Below are 20,004 nucleotides of genomic sequence, written 5' to 3'. Positions count from 1 at the left end.
GCCATCTCCCTACCCTTTTCCCCTTTTCCCCTTTTCCCGGGACGTGGGCCCGTGGGTCCCCCGTCCCCTTTGTCACGGAATCGGGCCGAACGCTCGTAAACCGTTGACACTGGGTTTGCGGAAGAACTGAAATAAAGTGCTGTCACTTATATTTATCCTGGTGGTTAAGTTTATATTTTCTTTGGGAATAAAAACCAAGAAGATGATTTTCCCCTTCTTGAAGGCTAAGGAAGTTGCCAGTTAAAGAAACCTGGCCCTTTCTGCATGCAACTGGAATATGACATTTCTGTCTGCTGTGCAGTTTTGAATGCTGAAAGAAGGCGTAATATGTCTGTGGGATATATACAGTGTGATTTTTTTCATATAAAAACTAGATTTCTGAGCAGCTGTGGTACCAATAGCACACCTTTTGTGTCCCAGTATTTTCCTTGATCCTTCTGTATTTAAAATTTGGCAGTGGTCTTCCCAACCTCAGGCAGGAGTCTGACTTCTGTCTCATCTGCTCCACCTGCCAGCTTCTTGACTTTTTGTGCAGCATCCTGCAGCTGAACAAGTATAATGTGCTCCTCCTATGCAGGCTGTATTTGTTTAAGGGCAGCAAAGGTTTAGGAATTCCTGGCCTATTTGACTGTAACCACACACAGCAAGGAACTGTAGTACTTAAGCAGCATAGGGATGGTAGACAATAGTGCAAGCATCTCATCTGTGGAAGCTTGTTTTTAGAAGGTAGTGTCTATTGTTGGGAGTGGATTTTTTGCAAGTAAATTTCCCATATCTGGATATGGATTACCCTACTGTGCATGGTAGCTTAGTGCGCGTTCAGTGCTTGCTATAATCTGACATGTGGCTTTGACTTTGAGTTTAGAATTGAAGGACATACCCTGTCATGCTAGAAAGGTATCATGTCCTAAATGTTTTATAGCAATTTATTTATTGGACAGGGAGAAAAATCCACTGTGCCAGATTTGATTTTTAGATCTTTGTCTCTAATTGCTTATTTCTGTTGGGAGAAATTGCGGAGATTTTGGTTGTTGAAGTAACATACAGAGTTAAAGGGAGCCTATTGTGGGCGCACAGTTTGGGATCTGTGCATGTGTTTATATGTAATATATACCTGTGTGTATGAATACGTATCTAATGTGCAATATACATGAAGATTTGCATGTCCATTCTGTGTATGCTTGTCTTAGAGGTGTGTGACATTTGATTTGGTGCTTGTACATAATACCTATATAGTATCTAGATTTGCAAAATGTAGGTGCTGAATAGAGTCAGCTCTTTGAGTCTCCTATTACGCATGTTATTTAAAAAAAAAAAAAGAAATAAAATACTAAATTCAAAATAACCATAAATGTGTACAGATCTTATTTTCTTCTTTGAAGAACTAGCTGTATGCTTGTTGGATTACATTTGTCTTTATTTTTACTAGTAAGGCCAATTGTATATGTGGATGATGTGCTGTCTGTAAATTCAGCCATAAGCAAAATGTGTAAAAGCAGCAGTAATGCTTCCTGTTTCAATGTTGAAATTAAAGGAAAGAGAGAGGAGAAATGCAGTGATTTCCTGAGCTAGCAGGCTGCAGTGGTGTGCTGGACTGTGGTGGATCTGCAGCTGGGTTGTGGGCTGAGGGGGAGAGCCGACAGACCTTGTTTACATTGCCTGTGATTCCCTTGCTTCCTTCTCACTGGTACACCTACACTACTTGATTAGAAGTAGGAAGGTTTTCTCTGAGTTCTCTTAGATTGTGGCTGTGTAAATGTCGGGGAATGCTGGTAACAAGCAACAGATGGCAAGCAGATTTCAGTGGGAAGTGCTGGCTGCTTGTTGGGTGTCTTTTTTTTTGCATACTCAGAGATAAGGGAGTTACATGAACAAATGACAAAGGTGGAAGGAGCCTTTCTGTGTGTCTTTGAACTGCTGCTGTAACTCCGGTTTGGGACATTGCGTGCTGCTTCTAGCTAAGAGCATCACGCGGTGTGATGAAATGGAGAGCGCTGTGAGTCAGAAACACAATAAATTATGAGCTGTATGGCTATGACAGCTCAATAGGAGCACTTGTGGGTGGAAAAAGCATTAGATATTTGAGCACTACTGACATGATTTTTTTCTCCATTTAAATCAAAATTTAATCACATGAGCACGTAAAACTTGGGAGACAGAAATATTCCTTCTGAACATGAGGTAAAGCTATGCAAACAAACACGTTAATAAAAGAAAAAAAGTTCAATGTAGAGCTTTAGGGCTCAAAATGTAGTCTGTGACTATGTTTATTTTTTTTTCCAGGAAGATTCTTACTCTTCCATAAAAAGAAGCATTTCAATAAACTGTTTACTAACGGGGGAAGGTAGCTTGCTTTTGAACAGACGCACAGAATCAGAAGCAAATCAGCACCATGGTGACCAAGGTCAGAGTAGATGCACGAAGGTGTAAGAATATCCTTCCGGTTGCACAGTAGATATTCTTGTCATAAATGTCTAAAAACCCCTCTAATTTGAGAATACATGTATTTTAGGAGGACACAAATCCCATTTTCTCTTTCAGGCAGATCAAAAATCTTACGGTAAGAGGTGTTTTGGACATAGCATATAACTGATAGAGCATGAGCGAAGCATGAATGATGGGTATTTCTAATGCTTGTTTGATAAATCTTACCCTTAGAAGTGTTTTTTTCTTTGCGTGTTAGAGCTTTCAGTAAACAATCAAAACATAGAAACACATCTAGGACTGATAAATTGTTTGTCAGAAGATGTTTATGTGAGTTCATGTGATTGTACTGTATAGATTTTTATTGCTAGTCCATCTCATTAATGCACATATGTTACTCAACGTACTCATTGAATAAACAAAGCCCTTCTGAAAGCATAGAAAGATTCAGTATCTAGAAGGTCCAGAAGTGAAAGAGTTAATGATGGGCTGCACTGCATTCAGTGTATTTGCAGATGTTGCTGCAACCAGCTGCTGATTTTTCTCCCATCCTGTTAGGGAATTCTGCCAGCTGTGATTCATGGAATGATTTTTTTGCGCTGAGTAATCTGTGGTTTTTCTTTTTTCCTCTTTCCTCTCCCTTATTTTTACTGTAAACTAAAGTCCTATTCATTTTAGCTGAAGGGAGGGAGTGCTTCTAAAGCACTAATGTAAAACATTAAGTACGCTCTGCTTTGGATGGAGGAATTTTAACAAACATTAAACTTGCAGTGATTTTACTTTCTCTCTGACTGAATAGTCCAGCATAGAAAAAGTTTTATGACAGAACCAGCTTTTGGTTTTTTGCTAGTCATATGGTGTGACAGTTCTTCTAAGACTTTTGTGCTAGTACTGCCAAAGTATATCCAAGTTTTGTGCTGATACTATGCCTCCTTTCTCACAGATCGCTCTGAAAGAAATAAACCAGACTGCCGCTCATCAGGGTAAGAACCATATTCCTGCATTTATTCTTCACTTCTTTTCCTTCTTTTCTTTTTTTTTCCTTTTATGGGATGAATTATGAAATTAGCCAGAAACTTAAAAAATGGCTTTCTTCTACTTCTCTGTTTTGGTAACAGTTTAAAAAAAAAAACAAAAAAAACCTGCTAAATAACTTTGTGTTAAGGGTACTTATCTAGTTTTTCTTATGGATAAAATTTTTCAAGGAATTATCAGGGTTCCCTACACTGTAATTGTGTGCACTGTAAGTTCAAAATGCTTGCTTATTATCACGTACGTGGTTGTTTGATAAAACTGTGATTTAAGACAAGAAGCACTCGTCAATTTTGCCTTTGTATTCTTTTGAGCGTTGGCTTTTGTAGCAGGGAAAATAATTCTTGGTACAGTCAAGAATAGCAATACTTTGTTCTTTTAGCTCTGATTCTATCGTCCCTAAGGCTTCAAAATGGGGAAAAGCAAACAAAAAGGTGTTAAAACAGACACACACACACATCTTATTTTTATCCCAAATTTCAATCAGAAATTGCCAGAGACTTCTGAAACGATTGATTTGCAAGGCCACACTTTCCTTTAATTCTTCTAAATGTTCTCTATAACTTTTCTTGTCCTCTTATTTAACAACAACAACAAAAAAATAATTACATCTACTTCCTTTTTGTCTTATTTTCAAACTCTTCCATCAATTCTCCACTAAGGAATAAGATCTCTTCCATATCCTGTGGTGGATAATGGGACTTTAATGAAGTAAAATGATGGAGCAGACTAACTAGCAGCGGTTCCCCCATTCCTTCATAACGTACCTTTCCACAGAACACCTCTGGTGCCCAGCCTTCAGATGTGACATAACCTTTTCATTTTATTTTAGTCTAATTATTTTTGTTATTACATTTTTACAGTACACTGGGGTAGTTTTTATAGCCAGAAGAATGGAGGGAACTGTAACCTTCTTGTAGTGCAGCTGATGTACTATATCTCCTGTGTGATGTGATGGGGGAGAGGATACTTGCCCCTTCCCTCCCATCTACCCAGCAGTAGTGTAGTTGTTCCCAGCTGTGTATTGCTGTGTGTTGCAATGGGAAGATGACTTGTCTCTGTCTACTTGAAACACCAGTTACTGTGTTTCCTTTTACCATTAAGAAAAAAATCAGGCATTTTTAAAATGATGCAGTAGTACTCTACATGTTTGAACCTTTATTAGAATATGTAATATTACAATAAGGTAAAACCAAATTATTACCAAAAGGAAATATAATGATCAAAATGTTTAAGTTAAGGTTGAAACAGTTAATCTGTTACCACTTCATCTGGTTGGTCCTTCCTACCAGTACCATTTTTTTTCTGCAGTGTATTTGAGAAGATCTAATTAGTGACCAAAAGCAATTTTTTTTTCCATTTTTGTTCCTGTGGAATTACAATTACAGATGTGGACTGCCTTGACAATGAAATTCTTCCTGAAGTTGTCTTTGTTACAGATTCCAAATTCTCCTATGGAAAGCATATGAAATAAACAGTGTAGTGGAAGTTGGTCATAGTGTTGAGAAAACTGAGCTTTTCATAGTCTTTCATTTCTGACAGTAGTGCACATGGCTTCTAATTAGATCTATGTATCTTCTGTCACCTTCTCAGTCTTACTGGCCATCACGTAACATTAGTTCTGCTTTTTTAGGGTGAGCTGTGAGAAAGGCAAGTCATTGTTAAAAGGACAGTGTGGTTTTGTGTATGTCTGGTGGCTGCTCCTAGGCCAGAGTAGAAGCAGCTTGCCTTATTTGAATGATCTACTCTTCTAATTGATATTGCTACGCTCTGTGGTTCATCTTGTACTATAATGGCAGTGTTCTAATTTTGCGTGACGAATTGCTGAATGAGCTTCTTATCCCCAGCCTGACCATTATCATCTCTGGGAAGAGAGCTGCTGGCACAAGGAGACCAGCATCTCTGGCTGTAAAAACTGAGAGAAAACTAAATACTGAAGCGTCTGATACTTAATTAAACTACAGCGCATTACTTCTCATGTAACACAAGCAGCATTTCAGAGCCGTTTGAGTTTCACTGGGGACTACTTATGCCATTTTATGAGTGTCTACAGCCATGACCTTCTTCTCTCCAGGGGCAGCTTGTGACAAGGGAAAGACAAAGCAAAATGGCTCAAAGGCATCTTTTTTACTACTTCATTTTTTTTTTGTTTTGTTAAGCTGCATGTTGTGGGATGCATCCGGGAAGTGCAACATGACATCCCTCTCATGATCTAAAGCAAGGTGCAAAACTACCTTGCAGGTCATTTACTTGGAATACAAGGTCTAATGAGAATTTCTGAACTAGAATTAGTGTAAAATTAGTGTTTAAAAAAAATAAAGAGGTGAACTTAGGGATTCTAGTCGACTACATAAAGATGTATGCAGTGAACCTTAAGAAAGGCAGATATTGTAAGATGGAATAGTTGGTGTAAATCTTACTGAGAGAGACAGGGAAGTAGTAATTTACTTCATACAAAGCCCTGGTGAGATCTTGTATCATGAATGTGGAACACTGGGACAAAAAGAAACAACAAAAAAAAAACCTTAACGTCATCATATCACAGCTCTTCCTCTGGCTCTGAAGGGCCCTTTTAATCCACAAAATGAGCTTAGTAAAATTATTGTATGCCAATATTTCTTGTGATTGTGAGGAGCTAAAGTGGGATCTGGCATGAGGCTGGTAAATTTGGGGATTGGATAAGCAAAGACCGTAAGTGATATAAAGGAAGGAAACATGCATTAGATGTTGCTTACAAAATATGCCTTCATTACACTCTTTTACCTCTTTTGGCGATTAGCGACAGTCCGCCGTACGGGAGAGACTGGGCCATGTGAGAAGGATTCACTGTCAGAAAAAGGCCTCGTGTGCCGCTCTGCATTGATTTTTATTTATTTTTTTCTTATGTATTGGCAAATTAATAAGACCAAAACAAATGTTCCATTAATCCAGATAATACCTATTGCTATGTTAAATTTTATCTAGGGACATCTAATTTTGTGACCTAATATTAACCACCCTTCAATTATTAAATTCCTGACAGTATTAAAAATGTGTCTATTCTGCAGCAAAAGTCTGTAATTATTATTATTTCTTGATTTTACTGTCAGGTCATGCGCTGTTGCAGCACAGGTCAATTACGTCAAAGGTAGTAGGCCCTTTAGTCTTACATCTCTAAATGTTTTCACGCTGCAAATTACATAATAGTAATAGAAGATTTCAGGCATACATATGCTTCTAGTTAATCCTTGAACATGAGTAAATCCCACAGAAGAAACTGGATTAACAGTGCTGTGCTCTTTTTTCCTTTAGAATAAGGATTACAGATCACAAGATCCTGAAACACAGTCTTGTGATACAATTCATGGTAGTTGCTTTCGCCTTGGAGATGAGAGGATGAAGTTAACTGAGGAATGCAACAATTTTTTTTTGGCAGATCTACTACTGTATCAATCACTCAAAGTGAAGTAAGAGATTGGGATTTTCAAATCTAGGAGACTATTTTTGAAAATTAGCCTTCAAAATGGGGAAGAAGCTGGGTATCTAAAGGGGAGCTTCAGGAAAGAAGGGGACAGACTCTTAGCAGGGTCTGTGGTGATAGAGCAAGGGGAAATGGTTTCAAGCTCAAAGAGGGTAGGTTTAGGTTAGATATAAGGAGAAAATCTTTTACAATGTGGGTGGTGAGGCACTGGAACAGGTTGCCTAGGGATGCGGTGGATGCCCCGTCTGTGGAGACTTTGAAGGCCAGGCTGGATCAGGCCCTGGGCAGCTGGATCTTGCTGTGGTGTCATTGCAAAGGAGTTAGAGTTGGAAGGGAGCTCTGAAGGTCATCTGGTCCAAGGATTCTATGAAATTGTTCATTTGTTCCTAAAATAGGTTGTAGGTTTTATTGGCATGTAATGTACCTGCTGATTGTTTGTGATTTACTGAAGTTCTTTTACGTCTGAATCCCTTCATTTGACTGAATAAAATTGATCTTTTATTTCCATCTTAAATGTATCAAGCCAACAATACAATCAGCTTTTGTTCCTTTATAAAGGAGCACTTGAAGTAACTGATCAAAGGGGCTACAGTTTCTTTTAGTGAGCTTCTGGTAAACCAAGCTGTCATTTTTATGAATGGTATTTTGTATCTTACTTTGGTTTTAGATTTTTGTGTAGCAGAATTCTGTTAGTGAGAGCTTCTCTGCATTTCTCTTTTCTCTGCTAGGTAATGTTGATCTTAGGAAATTGTGCTTAATGAATATTACAATAATGCTGTGACTGTATCTTATGTGTTTTCCCAGATCATCTGTGAAGTCTCACGTGAAGGACACCTTTTAATTAGGATCTCATGCCTTTAACAGAGCATGAGGTGAGTCTAAAGGGACAGGCCAGATAATGTAGTCAAATTCTACTCACTTTTAACTGAAATTGATACATTTATACAAGTTGATAGGCTTTAGAAGTTTTGAGAAAGCAGACAATCATAGGATTTTCTCTGTTGTAACCATTACGACAGTCTGCAGTCAGTTAATAATTCAAGCTATGCATATCTGATGAGAGATGTGAGAGTCTTTTCCTCTACCCTACAAATCTTGCTAGCTATCAGCCCCAGAAGCTTGGGTTTCTAGTTTGAAGCCTTTCACAAATTTAATGAATTATTTTGTCATCAGAAGTATGTTCATTACTAATTCTGTAGGTGATTGATTAATTTCAGGCTACTGTATTGGAATTGGACATTGGGAAGATTGAGAGGTACTCTTATAACCTTGCATAAGGCCCCTATTTTTTTTGTCCCCTTAGTTAAAGGGGTAGGGTGTAGAGACTTCTGTTGCTACTGCTGCTTCTGTGCTTAAAACTTGCAGAATTGTGGAGACGTTAGTTGGAAGGGACTTCTGGAGGTCACTTCGTCCCACTTTTGCTCATAGTGGAAAGATTCTAACTCTAGATCAAGAGATGTCTTTTTCTAGCCAAGTCTTGAAAACCGCCCAGGAGACGGATTGGGCCTGGTGGTCCAGTTGATTTTCAGTCCACTTATAGCCTGCTTGTCTCTCTTGTATTAACTGGATTTTGAAATGATAATGCTGTGGGAGTCAGCGTCAAATGAACCAATCCACATCTAGTTCTTCAGTTCAAATGTTGGGCAGCTTAATATCCAAACTTATTCCATAAGTGTCTTGTTATCTTTTAAAAAACAAACAAACAAAAAAAACCTTGTATAATCCCCTGGCAGTGTTTGCATTACACTGTCAACGTGGCTGTTAAACTAGAGGAATACTTCAACTCTTGTCTAAAGTATTAGAATGTTAGAGGCTGTGATGCAGTTGTGAAGTTTGAGACTTCGAACCTTTCTGACAATCCATCTGGAAGGGAAGGATGTGTATGTGTGTGACAAAGTGAGGCTGAAAGCCGTCAGTATGGTGCAGGGCTGTGTTTAGAAAGATGAGCAAATGTTAGAGTTGACTCTTGTTTTAATGTTGCATTCTTGATATGTGTAATTAACTTCTTGAATTTTTAAGGCTAAAATATAGCATTTGACTGTTTAGTCTAAGCTTATTTCTAGGGTATGGAAAAGAGGAAGTTCCTGCTTGTGTACGTCCCCAATAAGTTGGAGATTGATGTAAAAGTACTTCTGCAGAAATCTCATCTCCTTCGTAAGCCCTGAGGGTGCAGTTTCGCAATTGCCTGGAGCTGAGTTAAGCCTGTGCTGCTCCAGAAAACGGTCTCATTCCCTCCTTTGGGCTGTTATCAGTGCTCATATGGTTAGTTGGAGCAGAAGGCTGATCTCCAAGGAGAAAAAGAGCTGCATCTCAATTTTACAGATGAAGTGGGTTCAGCAGAGGGAGGCAGAGTGATTTCTTGCAAGTTGCACAATAAATCAATGGAAGAGCTGGAAGCAGGGGCTTGATATCATGGCTTATTTTGCTGGCATCTAAAAAATAGGATTGTGTGGCTCAGTTTGTTTTTTTTTTTTTTTTCCTTCTGAGACCTGAATGCTGTGTCCAGCCCCTTAGAGCATGGAGTAATCCTACTGGTTAAATGTGGTTTTGAAGTGGTGTAACTTGAGACTGGAATCTGCTCGTGTGTCTATCTTTTGTTTATCATGTATTTTTTTCTGGTGAGCAACACATGCTGTGCGCGTCAGAGATGTGCCTCCCTGGAGACAAATAAGCTGGAGCAGTTTTGTGCAATGTATTTCTTTGATAGCTTCCTTGCCTCAGTAAATCATTATGTTTAGTTTCCTCTTTGCAGTGGTAATTTTCCTTGCTCCGTTTCTACTTACCTCTAAATGAGAAATAAAAAATCATAGGTAGAGCAGAGGAATTAATGGCAGATGGGCTCAACTTAGTTGTTTGCAATTAACGATCTTGTGGGTGTCTAGAGTCTATGGCTACAGATGTTTGTTTTAATGTCACTATTTCTTTGCTGTTTTGTTGGGGATTTTTTTGGCAATTAATCTCACAGATAGCAGTAACGAGTTATTGTGAATGGAGCATCCTGGCCAAAGTTCCAGATTCCTTATTCCTAAATAGAGAAGAGGGATTTGTTTTAATAAAAGAGCATTCTGTTCTTTGTTTCTGCGAAGGGAATTTTGAAGGGCTTTGATGCTCCGAACAACCCCTTCTGTTTGGGCCACTCTTCAGTGCTGATGCTAATTCATAATGGAAAATAATGCTGAGAATTAGGTGGCTGTTGAAGGAATAAAAAAAAAAAACAATTCACTCTTCCTCACTGAAAGAATTTCAGTGCACCTTTGGGAGACCTGTATACACAAGCAAGCTTTGCTGTCTCATCACCTGTCTAAGGAGATTCCATTAGAAGGTACCAAGAACCATCTGGACACAAGGCTGCTCTCCTTTGTGAATTAAGATAATTGCCCAGAGCGTAAACAACCATGGTAGGCCTTAATTCTAGAAAGGTGGTTTCAGGAAGCACACAATTATACCTTATTATTCAACGATGGTTCTTTCCTTTTGAAGGTCATTTTGAGACTATTTCACTTACATATTTTATTCCCTATAAAACAGCAATAACTCTCTTTGAAACATCCGGATGGTTTTGTCTTTTAAACTTGCTGAAAATAAACAAGGTCTGGAGTGGATGGAAGCTGTGGGATGAACTGGAATTCTCTGTTCATAAGTAATATGTGATGGGCCAAATTAATCAGGCATGGTTTTAATTCTCCTTTATTGTTATTCTTTCATTCCGAAGACATTGCAGTGACAAATAGCACATGAAATTCATCTGATTGATGGGAAGGAGGGCTGGAAGAGAATTCTTTCCAAAGTATTTGTAATAGTCTCAAAGAAGACAGTAATGCTTCTAGAAGGAGGAGGAGCAGCTAGGGGAAGTCTATGGGATATGTTTCAGGGCTAAAGAGGCAGACTTGGCTGCTTGTAAACATTCAGCTCAGAAGAAGTAGTGGCTCAGGTTCTTCCTGAAAGAAACTTGTGTTGGAGCTGATACACAAACTTAAATTTATTTCCCTAAGGATTTGTGTAGGTTTCTGGTTGGACTCAGGTCAGTATCTACATTTTTCTTCACCTCTGGAATTTGAGTGGGAGAGTTCGGTTTGCGGTTATATTGTGTTGGTTTCCATGGCCTCTTTCTCTAATGTGCACAAGGAGGAAGAGATTGTTACTTTTTAAAATTTCTTTTTGAATGCTGCTTCCCTACTTTGTTGTTCTATTTTACTACTTCGTCATCTGCAGATAATTCTAGTATAGGTTACTGGTTACTTAAAGTGGCATCTGATTTTTTTCAGGTTGAATGTTGAAGTGATTGATCAAGGATTCTTGAAAAGCATGTTACAGTTGCATCCTGACTGTATCACGGGGGAGAAATACTCCCAGTGGGGCCTGTCACATTAATAGTTTATTCTATCTTACTGTATTTGATGCTTGCTGTGCAGTTTGCAAGGCTGTATATTAGTCTCTTGTCCTGTCTTTAAGACATTTCTGATTTTGATACAGAATTTCTCTTTCAGAGGTATTTTGCTCAGTGCAAGTGATACAATTTGAATTTAGCCCCTCTTCACATGTGGGATGTGTCCTAATTGTGGTTAACTGCAACAGAGCCAGGCTCGCCTGACTTAGTATTAGCCCTTACTGTAGATAAGGATGAGCTGCTTTTGTGTCTGTTTCCAGCTGCCTGAGCTTTAGGAAGTGAACTAAGATTCAGCAGTGCAAAAAACCTTGCTGCTTGTTCCATTGGAGGCTACAACCCATGTGGTCGCAGGTAGGTCCTTGCAACAGAGGACTGAAATTAGATCACATAACCATAAATGTGGAAAGTATTTGTACAAGTAAGGTGCACAAGTATGTGTAGTTGCATTTTAACCGTGGTAGAGTTGTTGCAAGAGGTTTGTCAGCTATTCTGTATATAGCGGACATTCCCAATCTTGTCAGGCTTGATGCAGAGTTTGATTTCTTGTTAAAGAGAGAATCCAAATGTAATCATAAAATTCCAACCAGAAATAACGATTACTGTTGAATCTCTCTTTTGATCCACAATGTCATACCTAGTTCCAGCAAAAAAAAAAAAAAAAAAAACATGAATGATCTCATGGCATTCTAAGCGATGTTTTGCTTGGAATAAATGCTTTGTAGGAAGAAAGAACTTTTTTTTTCTGTTGTAGTTTTTATCCCATGTAGTTTGAAATTGTGCTTCCCGATCCCCTCACACACTGACATCTATTATTAATATAGTACTGGCTCAACCAATTCTGATAGTATTTTGTGATTGGACCTGTTGAGGAAGCATCCCTCCTCTCTCAGGAATACACCTCCTTTTGAGCAACTGCTGCAATGACAATTGTGTTGTTTCACTAGCGTCTTTCCAGGCCTATTTTCTCTAGCAGCATATGGTGCTGCTGATAGATGTAGGCTGGACATCTTGGAAGGAAGAGCAGTGCTGTGGAACAAGGGCAGTAATGACAGCGACAGGGGAGGTTTTCCTGCCATACCATACTGCTTTATGGCACACAAGATTTCATGCAGTGCTGCCCAACCTGTCATCTTTCTTCTGAGGCTTGAGAAGGAAATCTGTTAAATATTTTATGATATGAATGGACTTCAGAGCTTTCTGTTCATAATAGCATTTATTTTTTTCGATCTAGGACAGATCTGCAGTGATGCCAGAGTTCTTTGTATTTCCTTTAATTACTATTTCCACACTTTTTAAGTAATGTCTCTTAATATTTGAATAGAAAAAAATTGCTCCTTAGTGTGGTAACTGCCTTGCAGCAGGTGCTAAATAGGCATTTACATCTGTGATTCAGCTGTAATTGAATGGCAATACAGAACAAAATCTTTATGTTCTTGGAGCAGCTCAAATAAAAATTGTCAAGATTATTTTCACATTACAAATCAAGATTTTCAAATGTCTTTAAAATGTAATCAACCCCACATTTATCTTTAAATTAGAAGAGCTGAACTCGTTGAAAGAAATGGCAAATAGTTTAATTCGTATATGCTTTTAGCATCCACGGTGTTCTGTGGCTTAACCTTGTGTTGCATGCAGAAAATGTCTCTGACTCTTTTGAACTTGGTACCTGCTACTTTTGTAGTAGAACATGCTTTCTGTGTCATGTGGTGTAAGAGGCTGAGCTCTCATTCCCTATAGAACCAAGAAGTATCTTGTGTTGGAAAGGACCCGGAAGGATCATTGAGTCCAACTCTTGTAACTTAGGTGCTTCTTGAGAACATTAAAGTGCAGTTCTGGGTTTACCTAGCTTCTGTTAAGCAGTTAAGCAGTCTTAAGGAAAAGGTCGTCAATACTTCTGGAGCCCCACAGACATGTTACAAGGGGACAGCAAGAGATGGTTGTTGGCTGACATGTGAAAAAAGGACAGGAACAGTTCTCTGCCTTTTGAGTTAAGGGCATTGCTGAGAGCAGAGGTTTGAGATAATACCTGCTATGTTAACCTGCATCCAGGGCTTCTAAGCTGTACCAGAGAATTAAAAACTAAAAAATTATAAGCCTGTCTTTGTACGGATTTGAGATCAAGGGTCAGTGATTGAATGGTTATTAGGAGGTAAGGGTAACCCCAGTGGTAGATGTTTTTTCTGTCTATTCAGTTGTCTGAATAAGCTGAATCTTATACTTTGCAGATCTCTGATTTCCTCTGCTTAGTGCTGTGAAGGCATGTGGTGCGTTGATTCAAGTGCATGTGAAAGAGCTATGTGTTTTGGGGATTCTTGAAGACCAGGGAGGGCATTAGTATCTGTGGTTGTGAAATGCTCTGGCAAGGAATTTCTCGCTGCTGCAGCTCCAGGAAGGTCCAGTTTGATCTGTTCTATATGGTGCGTGCTTGTGAAGCTAAATTTAGTCGAGTGGGGGAAGGTAAAGGTGATGATAGTGATTATTTCTTTCTAGCTATAACTATCCATTAGAGGCTGCGCTATTGACTACTTCACCATGGACCTCAAATAACATGGCATTATAATACAACCAGGGTGTGTGACTGAGGGTGGAGGAAGTTCCTTTTGTTTTGCAGCATGTTTGCATGGTAGCCTGCTCCATGATGAGTTCTGCTTTACTGGGGAATTGCCCTTAGTGGTTAAAGGCCCCCTCTGTGTTGCTGAGGTATGTATCTTGGGTGATCCTATGGCAACTTCAGTGCTGTTGCCCACCCATAGTGGTTTTGCAGGATGTTTGGGTTAGATGTAGGTGTGATTTTAAGCTTTGATGGTTGATGCTTCTGTTTCACCCTTGGAAAAGAATTCGAGAATCTAAAAACTTGATTCTTTTTCCCCAATTTGTGGTAGCGAAGATGAACTTCACTGATACACCATACGTTACTTACATCCTTGTATGCTCAGAACTACAAGCCTGCTGTTACTTGAAAAATGATCTGTAACACGTATCTTTGGGGAATGCCTGACCATGATCTCAGAGCTGCTGAATCCTTGTAAATAAAAAGCTCTGCATCTTAAGATCATGTTTGAACTTAGTGAAAGGCATTGTAGACCTACAGGCATATGCGTGTATGGTTTATTATTATACGGTGCAAATTTCTGAGCGATCAATCTTTGCATTTTGTAACCAAAGCCATGGCAGTATTTGTGGTAGAGAGGAAAATGAGCATTTAGTGTTTTTTGGAGGCTGGCAGGGGAAGAGCATATAGGTGTATATGCTGGTTCCCTGACTGAGCTGTGTGCAGTGTGCTTTCTGGAAAGACGGGTCTGGTGGAGGGTGTGGTTATGAGATTTTCTAATTTCTGTGCACTGCGCATTCTGTCAAGGCCAATGTTACAAGTTTGTGGACGTAATATATTGTAGGGTGTAACTGGGTGAGTCAACAGATCATTGGAACAAGATGTGATCATGCATCTACATGAACATTGTTTTACATTTGTGATGCTTTAACGTGGGAGGGTTGGAAATGAGTGATTCTATGGATTGTTAAATGATTTATTTTAATTTTTATTTACTAAATAACTGGCCAGTGGGGAACAAGCATGACTGTATATTGATGATCTTGTAAAATTCTTACTCAAATATTTTGGCTGCTGGTTTTTTAGGGTTTATGCTTTTTGTTTTTTTGCTTTCGTCATGAGTTAATAGATTTCAGTATATTTGATAGATTTGTATTGATATATCTATTTTATAGATTTTGTCTTTCCACAACAAATGCCTTTACTCTCAATATATGCCTACAATTAAAACAATGAGGAAATCCCTTTTGTTTCCTTACTCACTTAAAGCTTAAGCTCAAGCAAATTTCATGCTGCTTATTTCGTACAGGTGGTCTACAAAGAAAGTGAATTAGACTGAAGGAGTGTGACAGCCCTATGCGTCAAAGGGCTCGGCACTTTCCGACATGCTTAGAAATTCTCAGAACTGCTCAACTGATTTTTTGGAACTGAGGTCATGCTGGCATTGTGCTTCTCATAATCCCATTCCTGTGGCTGCAGTTGAACTTTACATTTCGTATGCTTCTCAAAAATCTGGCTTTTATATTACAGAACTGGAACTGCATGCTACTAATCTCTTTCTAGGCAGCATGCAGATACTATCTTAACTGCTGAGTGTAGAAGTGGTAGTGTCCGTTGGAAGCGAGATGCAATTTTCAATCTGCCAGAGGCCTTACGATGCCAGAAGATTCCCGTGGAACTCCTTGCTTGGAAGATGCATGATAGTTGAAGCAAATAGACCTATATTTTGCCAACTATTTTTACACAGGTGTCATGGTTTTGTGATTTTTGGTTATTGGTATTCCACATCATAACATCATGTAGTGGATATACCTGGTTCTCAGAAGAGAAGGACTACTACAGTCCCCACGGCACTTTGCTCCTCTGTTACCATTTTCCAGCCGGAGGGAAAAGATAAAAGCTCACAATATAAAAACTTGCAGATCACGAGACCTCGTCCCTTTTTCCGCCGTCTCTCGTCTTGGCAGCACCTCGCTCTCCAGCCGTCTTATCGTCGGTAGTAGAGTAAGGCCTACCTTGATTTTGGGACATTCTCTGTATTGGATTTATCAGTTTAAATTGTAATTATATTGTATTATAGTGTGTTGTTTTGCATTCCGATATCTTATTTAGTAAATTAGTTTGTTTCTCCTCAGATTGTTGCCGCTGTTCTTTGCTCTCAGGGCCATCTCCTTACCCTTTTCCCCTTTTCCCAGGGCGTGGACCCGTGGATCCCCCGTCCCCTTTGTCACGGAACGGGGCCGAACGCCCGTAAACTGTTGACAACAGGAAAGAGATTCAGCCAAAATAAGCAACACATATGCCTTACCCCCTTGGTTTATTACAACTCTGGAGCCTTTTAAGTCCATATGCTTGTAAGTTTATGAGCATTTGGCTTTGGATCCCTCACCTCTAGCTCATGCCCCCTCTGGGCACCACTGCTGGGCTCTCATCCTTCCAGTCAGCGTCCTTTCACTCCTATCGCTCTCCTCTGAAGCCATGCTCTTTCTATTCCTAGGCTTCCTAGCCTTTGTTTTCTGAAGGCCTGCAGAAATGACTGCTTCGGGTGATTCGTCACCACTGCCCAATTCTTTTCTTTGTTGATCTGTTTTTTAAATACGCCAAAGATACTACTTTGTTGTAAAGCAAATTGTTACCCGATTGTGTTAGTAAATGTGAGTAGTGCTTGAATAAAGTCTAATATCTGTATTTTATAATAGTCAAAGACCTGTAAGGACACCTTGAGCCTTGTGGATACAGATCAACAGGTATTCTTTGTACCTTTGTCCTGCTCATCCTTCTTAATGAAAACAGGTTTAATTCATCCATGATGTCAGTAACAAAGGTTCCGGAGCTCAATAATCCAGCAGGTTGTATTTTGATATATAGAGAGATATGAGGCAAGCAGGATGACCTGTCAGGGCCTACTGAAGACTTTGATTTACTGACTGAAATACTAGTGCAAATAATTGAATCAAAGAGCTATTCTTGAGAAACAAGCTTCGTTTGACATTATTTAATTGTGGAAGTAGGGTACTGTCATCTCACTCCATTTGCAAATGCGGAAACTATGTAGGTTTTAATGGCAAAAAATTTACATCTGAAAAAGCTGCAGTTTACAGCTTAGTTGTTTTATCTGATAGAGGCATTCTTCCCTGTAGTTTTTCCACCCTGTCTCTTTAGCCTAAATACAGTACTGGCTGGGCCCAAATACTTGTCAATGTCACTAGGGCAATTAATTTACAGTACTGCATGACAATGGCATTTTATGCTTAAATTTATAGGTGCTTTCAATTGCTAGAAATACTTACTGCCAAGGTTAAATTGTCATTCAAACATTTACAATATAATTTCTAAATTTTGGTCAAGACATATTTGGAGGTATAGCACAACAGTGAGTAAAAATTTGTTCATAGGTAGCACAGAGGAGAATTTTCATTCTCCTGGGCTAAACTCTTCAGTAAGCGGGGCCCTCTGTTCTTGTAATATGCTTTTTATTGGGAAGTGGGGCCTGTAAATAGACTGATGGATGAAGACTGAGAATAATGTGATTCATGCTCTGAGAAGTTGTCTCTCTGTGATGGGTGTGTTCGTACAGTCATCTTCAAGGCAAGATGGCGTGCAGCCCAGGTTGTTGTCAGAAGGAAAACACAAAGTGAAAAGGGGAATTCTGGCTAGCATGTCCTTAGCTGTGGATCAGGAAAGAGTTTATTTGGGGTATGCATGAACCAGGTGATTCAGATTGACAAAAACAAAATTGGTGTGTTTTGGCTTCAAGATGTAAGCTGGACATGGGTAAGTGTGAAAGCTGTTGCAACTTGGTGACTGGAGTTCGTTGCACGGCTTGGTGGGTGAAATGTTAGCATTTGCTGCCGTGATCTGCTTTGACATCCTGCCAGTGTTCTACTACAAAATTGAAGGTTCAGTTGCTGAAATACCATCCCCAAGTGTGACAGTGACGAGCACATGAATATGTAATAAGTGGTTGAAGAAACAGCTAGAGAACATTTCTGAAAGGATTTCCCTATGCTGATCAATGTGAGCTGTTCGAATTAGCTGAGCAGCTGGATTTTAGTTGCTTCTTAGCTATCTTTGCTTGTCCAGACAGTGGCAAGTCACAGTTGCTGCATTCATTTAGTGATGCAGACATAGACATCTGCAGCATAGTGATGAGGATTGAATTGTCACTGGATTTAATTACTCGTTCAGGATTGCTTGCTTTTGGGGCCAGACCCAAGAGAGAGGTGAAGTTGTACCAGGCTGAGTCTTTCTTCTAAGATAACTGTGTCTGCACTCTTGAGCATTTGATTTCTTAGGTGACTGGATCTTTATCAGCCTTTGTACCCACAAAGCCATGACAATACCCCCATTACTTAGCAGAGAAGTTGTGGATGTGTCTGCATGTTATGGTGCCTGGCTGCTGCCAGCTGCTTTTTGCTGGTGCTGGTCTGACCTCCCAGTGAGCTGATCTGGGCAACCAGAACGAGCAGGAGACCCAAACAAAGGAGTGAATCAGCTACTAGGAGGGATGAGAAGAAAGCTGACCTGAGGCAGGACGAGCACTGAATGATTTGATGTCAGCTTAGCTGCATGTATGGCATTAGTCACAGGCTAAAGATTTGTTTTGGTGAGCAGAGGCCAAGCTGCTTCCCAGAAGGAGAGCCCCTGACCTCCCCAGCTGCCCTTTGCAACTCTCATCTTGCATCACCCTGGTGCTCACGGGGGCTCTGCAGCTAGCTGGAGCTGTTGGCTGGGCTGGCTGAGAACTCATTGGCATTCTGGGGCAGACATCGTGCTTGTTAACAGCACAATCATGAGACTGGTCAGGCAGACTTGTGGCCATGTCAGCACCAACATGAAAGGGCTGGAGGAGATGGTGGTCATGGGGAAGGGAGCACTGCTGGCTGCACAGTCTTCTATCTTAAACCAAGGGTGAAGCTGCATCTTGGGTAATACACTGGCTGTTACAAAGGTAGCATGATTTATAAAGTAACAGAGAGGAATGTATGGAGTTTTGGCTATGCATGCTGTGGGACAGTGCAGGTGCTGCTGCCCTCATGATGGGCTGGCTGTTGTCATGCCATCCTCCCAGTACTTCTGACGTAACTGTCTGGAGAGTCATGCTGGGACCAGGCTCAGGGAGCCTATGCAGATTGAACTCCTCCCTGCTTCGTTTTTCCTTGACGTGAGCATCTCTGGTTCACTGCTCTCCCTTACAGGCAAGAAGAGGAGGTGGGAAAGAGGCAGGGTCTCCATTAGGTGGAATCATTGCTGCAGCTCCTACCACATCAAATAGGAGAACTAAATTTGATTTGGTATTGCTAATTATTTGGTTTCCTTGAGAGAAAATGTGTTCGTTACCTGTGGAGCAGAGGAGGATGTTAGCAACCTCATCATGCTTCCATCTGCAGGATGGGACAGGAGACCAGAAGTTGTTGGCTGTGGAATCAGGCAGGGTTAGCTCAGCATCAAGTGTGGGTACTGTCACAGTCTGCCTGAAGAACAGCATCTTACCTATATTACTGGGGTTTGGTGCATAGCAAAGTTATGGAATTTTCAGTGCTCTTACAGGGTTTCATGGCAAATAATAAATCTAAATTCATTCCCATTTCTTTGTTTTTACAAGGCTTAAATAATTTTAAGTTAAATGTGAATCAAACTCTCCTGAGTGTAGGAAATGCAGTGCTTTGCCAAAGGAGAGAAAGGGTTTTGATCATAACCTGTTAATAGAAAGAGGAAGGGGAAAAATTATCTGATACTAGCTTGTTTTGGCTATGAGTTAATAAATTTTCTAACAGAATCTTGTTATTCTGGGTTCTAAATTACATGGAGAGTTGTGTACTTGAACTGTTTGGCTGATGATATATTCATACTTCAGCTTCACTGGGTTGGTTTCCTGAAGGATTTTGCTTCTTTGGTCTTTGCACTGTGTTTGTAAATTCTTTTCTATACTTTTTTGGTCAGCATGACATATAGTGACTCCTATGGTTTCTAGCCACAAGTGCCTGCTCTCATCTGAATGTGCTCCTCAGATTCTGAGGTGAATTGAAACAATTCAAGGTGCTCTTGCCGGGTGAAGAAAGAACATAATCTGTTCCATTTGGGTCTTATGGATACTTAATTTCCTGCTTTAATGTATGAATACTCAAGTAATCTATAAAACTTAAGAAA

General features: G+C 39.8%; 1 protein-coding gene across 12 annotated transcripts in view; it reads left to right on the top strand.

Moving 5' to 3' along the window:
- The window catches only part of SH3D19 (SH3 domain containing 19), an 84,219-nt gene that overhangs the window by 22,462 nt on the left and 41,753 nt on the right, over positions 1-20,004 (top strand). For 9 of the 12 annotated variants that reach the window (XM_021393747.1, XM_021393749.1, XM_021393746.1 and 6 more), the window contains one exon: positions 3,368-3,407. In XM_021393747.1, the coding sequence (XP_021249422.1) occupies positions 3,368-3,407 (40 nt within the window). Of the gene's footprint in view, positions 1-2,377; positions 2,405-3,367; positions 3,408-7,720; positions 7,789-20,004 lie in introns of those variants that run through there. The other 3 variants (XM_021393754.1, XM_021393756.1, XM_021393753.1) reach the window with 2 other exon arrangements.

This window comes from Numida meleagris, chromosome 4, assembly GCF_002078875.1.
Source record: "Numida meleagris isolate 19003 breed g44 Domestic line chromosome 4, NumMel1.0, whole genome shotgun sequence".
NCBI classification, from domain to species: domain Eukaryota; kingdom Metazoa; phylum Chordata; class Aves; order Galliformes; family Numididae; genus Numida; species Numida meleagris.
Note: the sequence above shows the minus strand (reverse complement) of the source record. Positions and strands in the feature narration are given on the sequence as shown.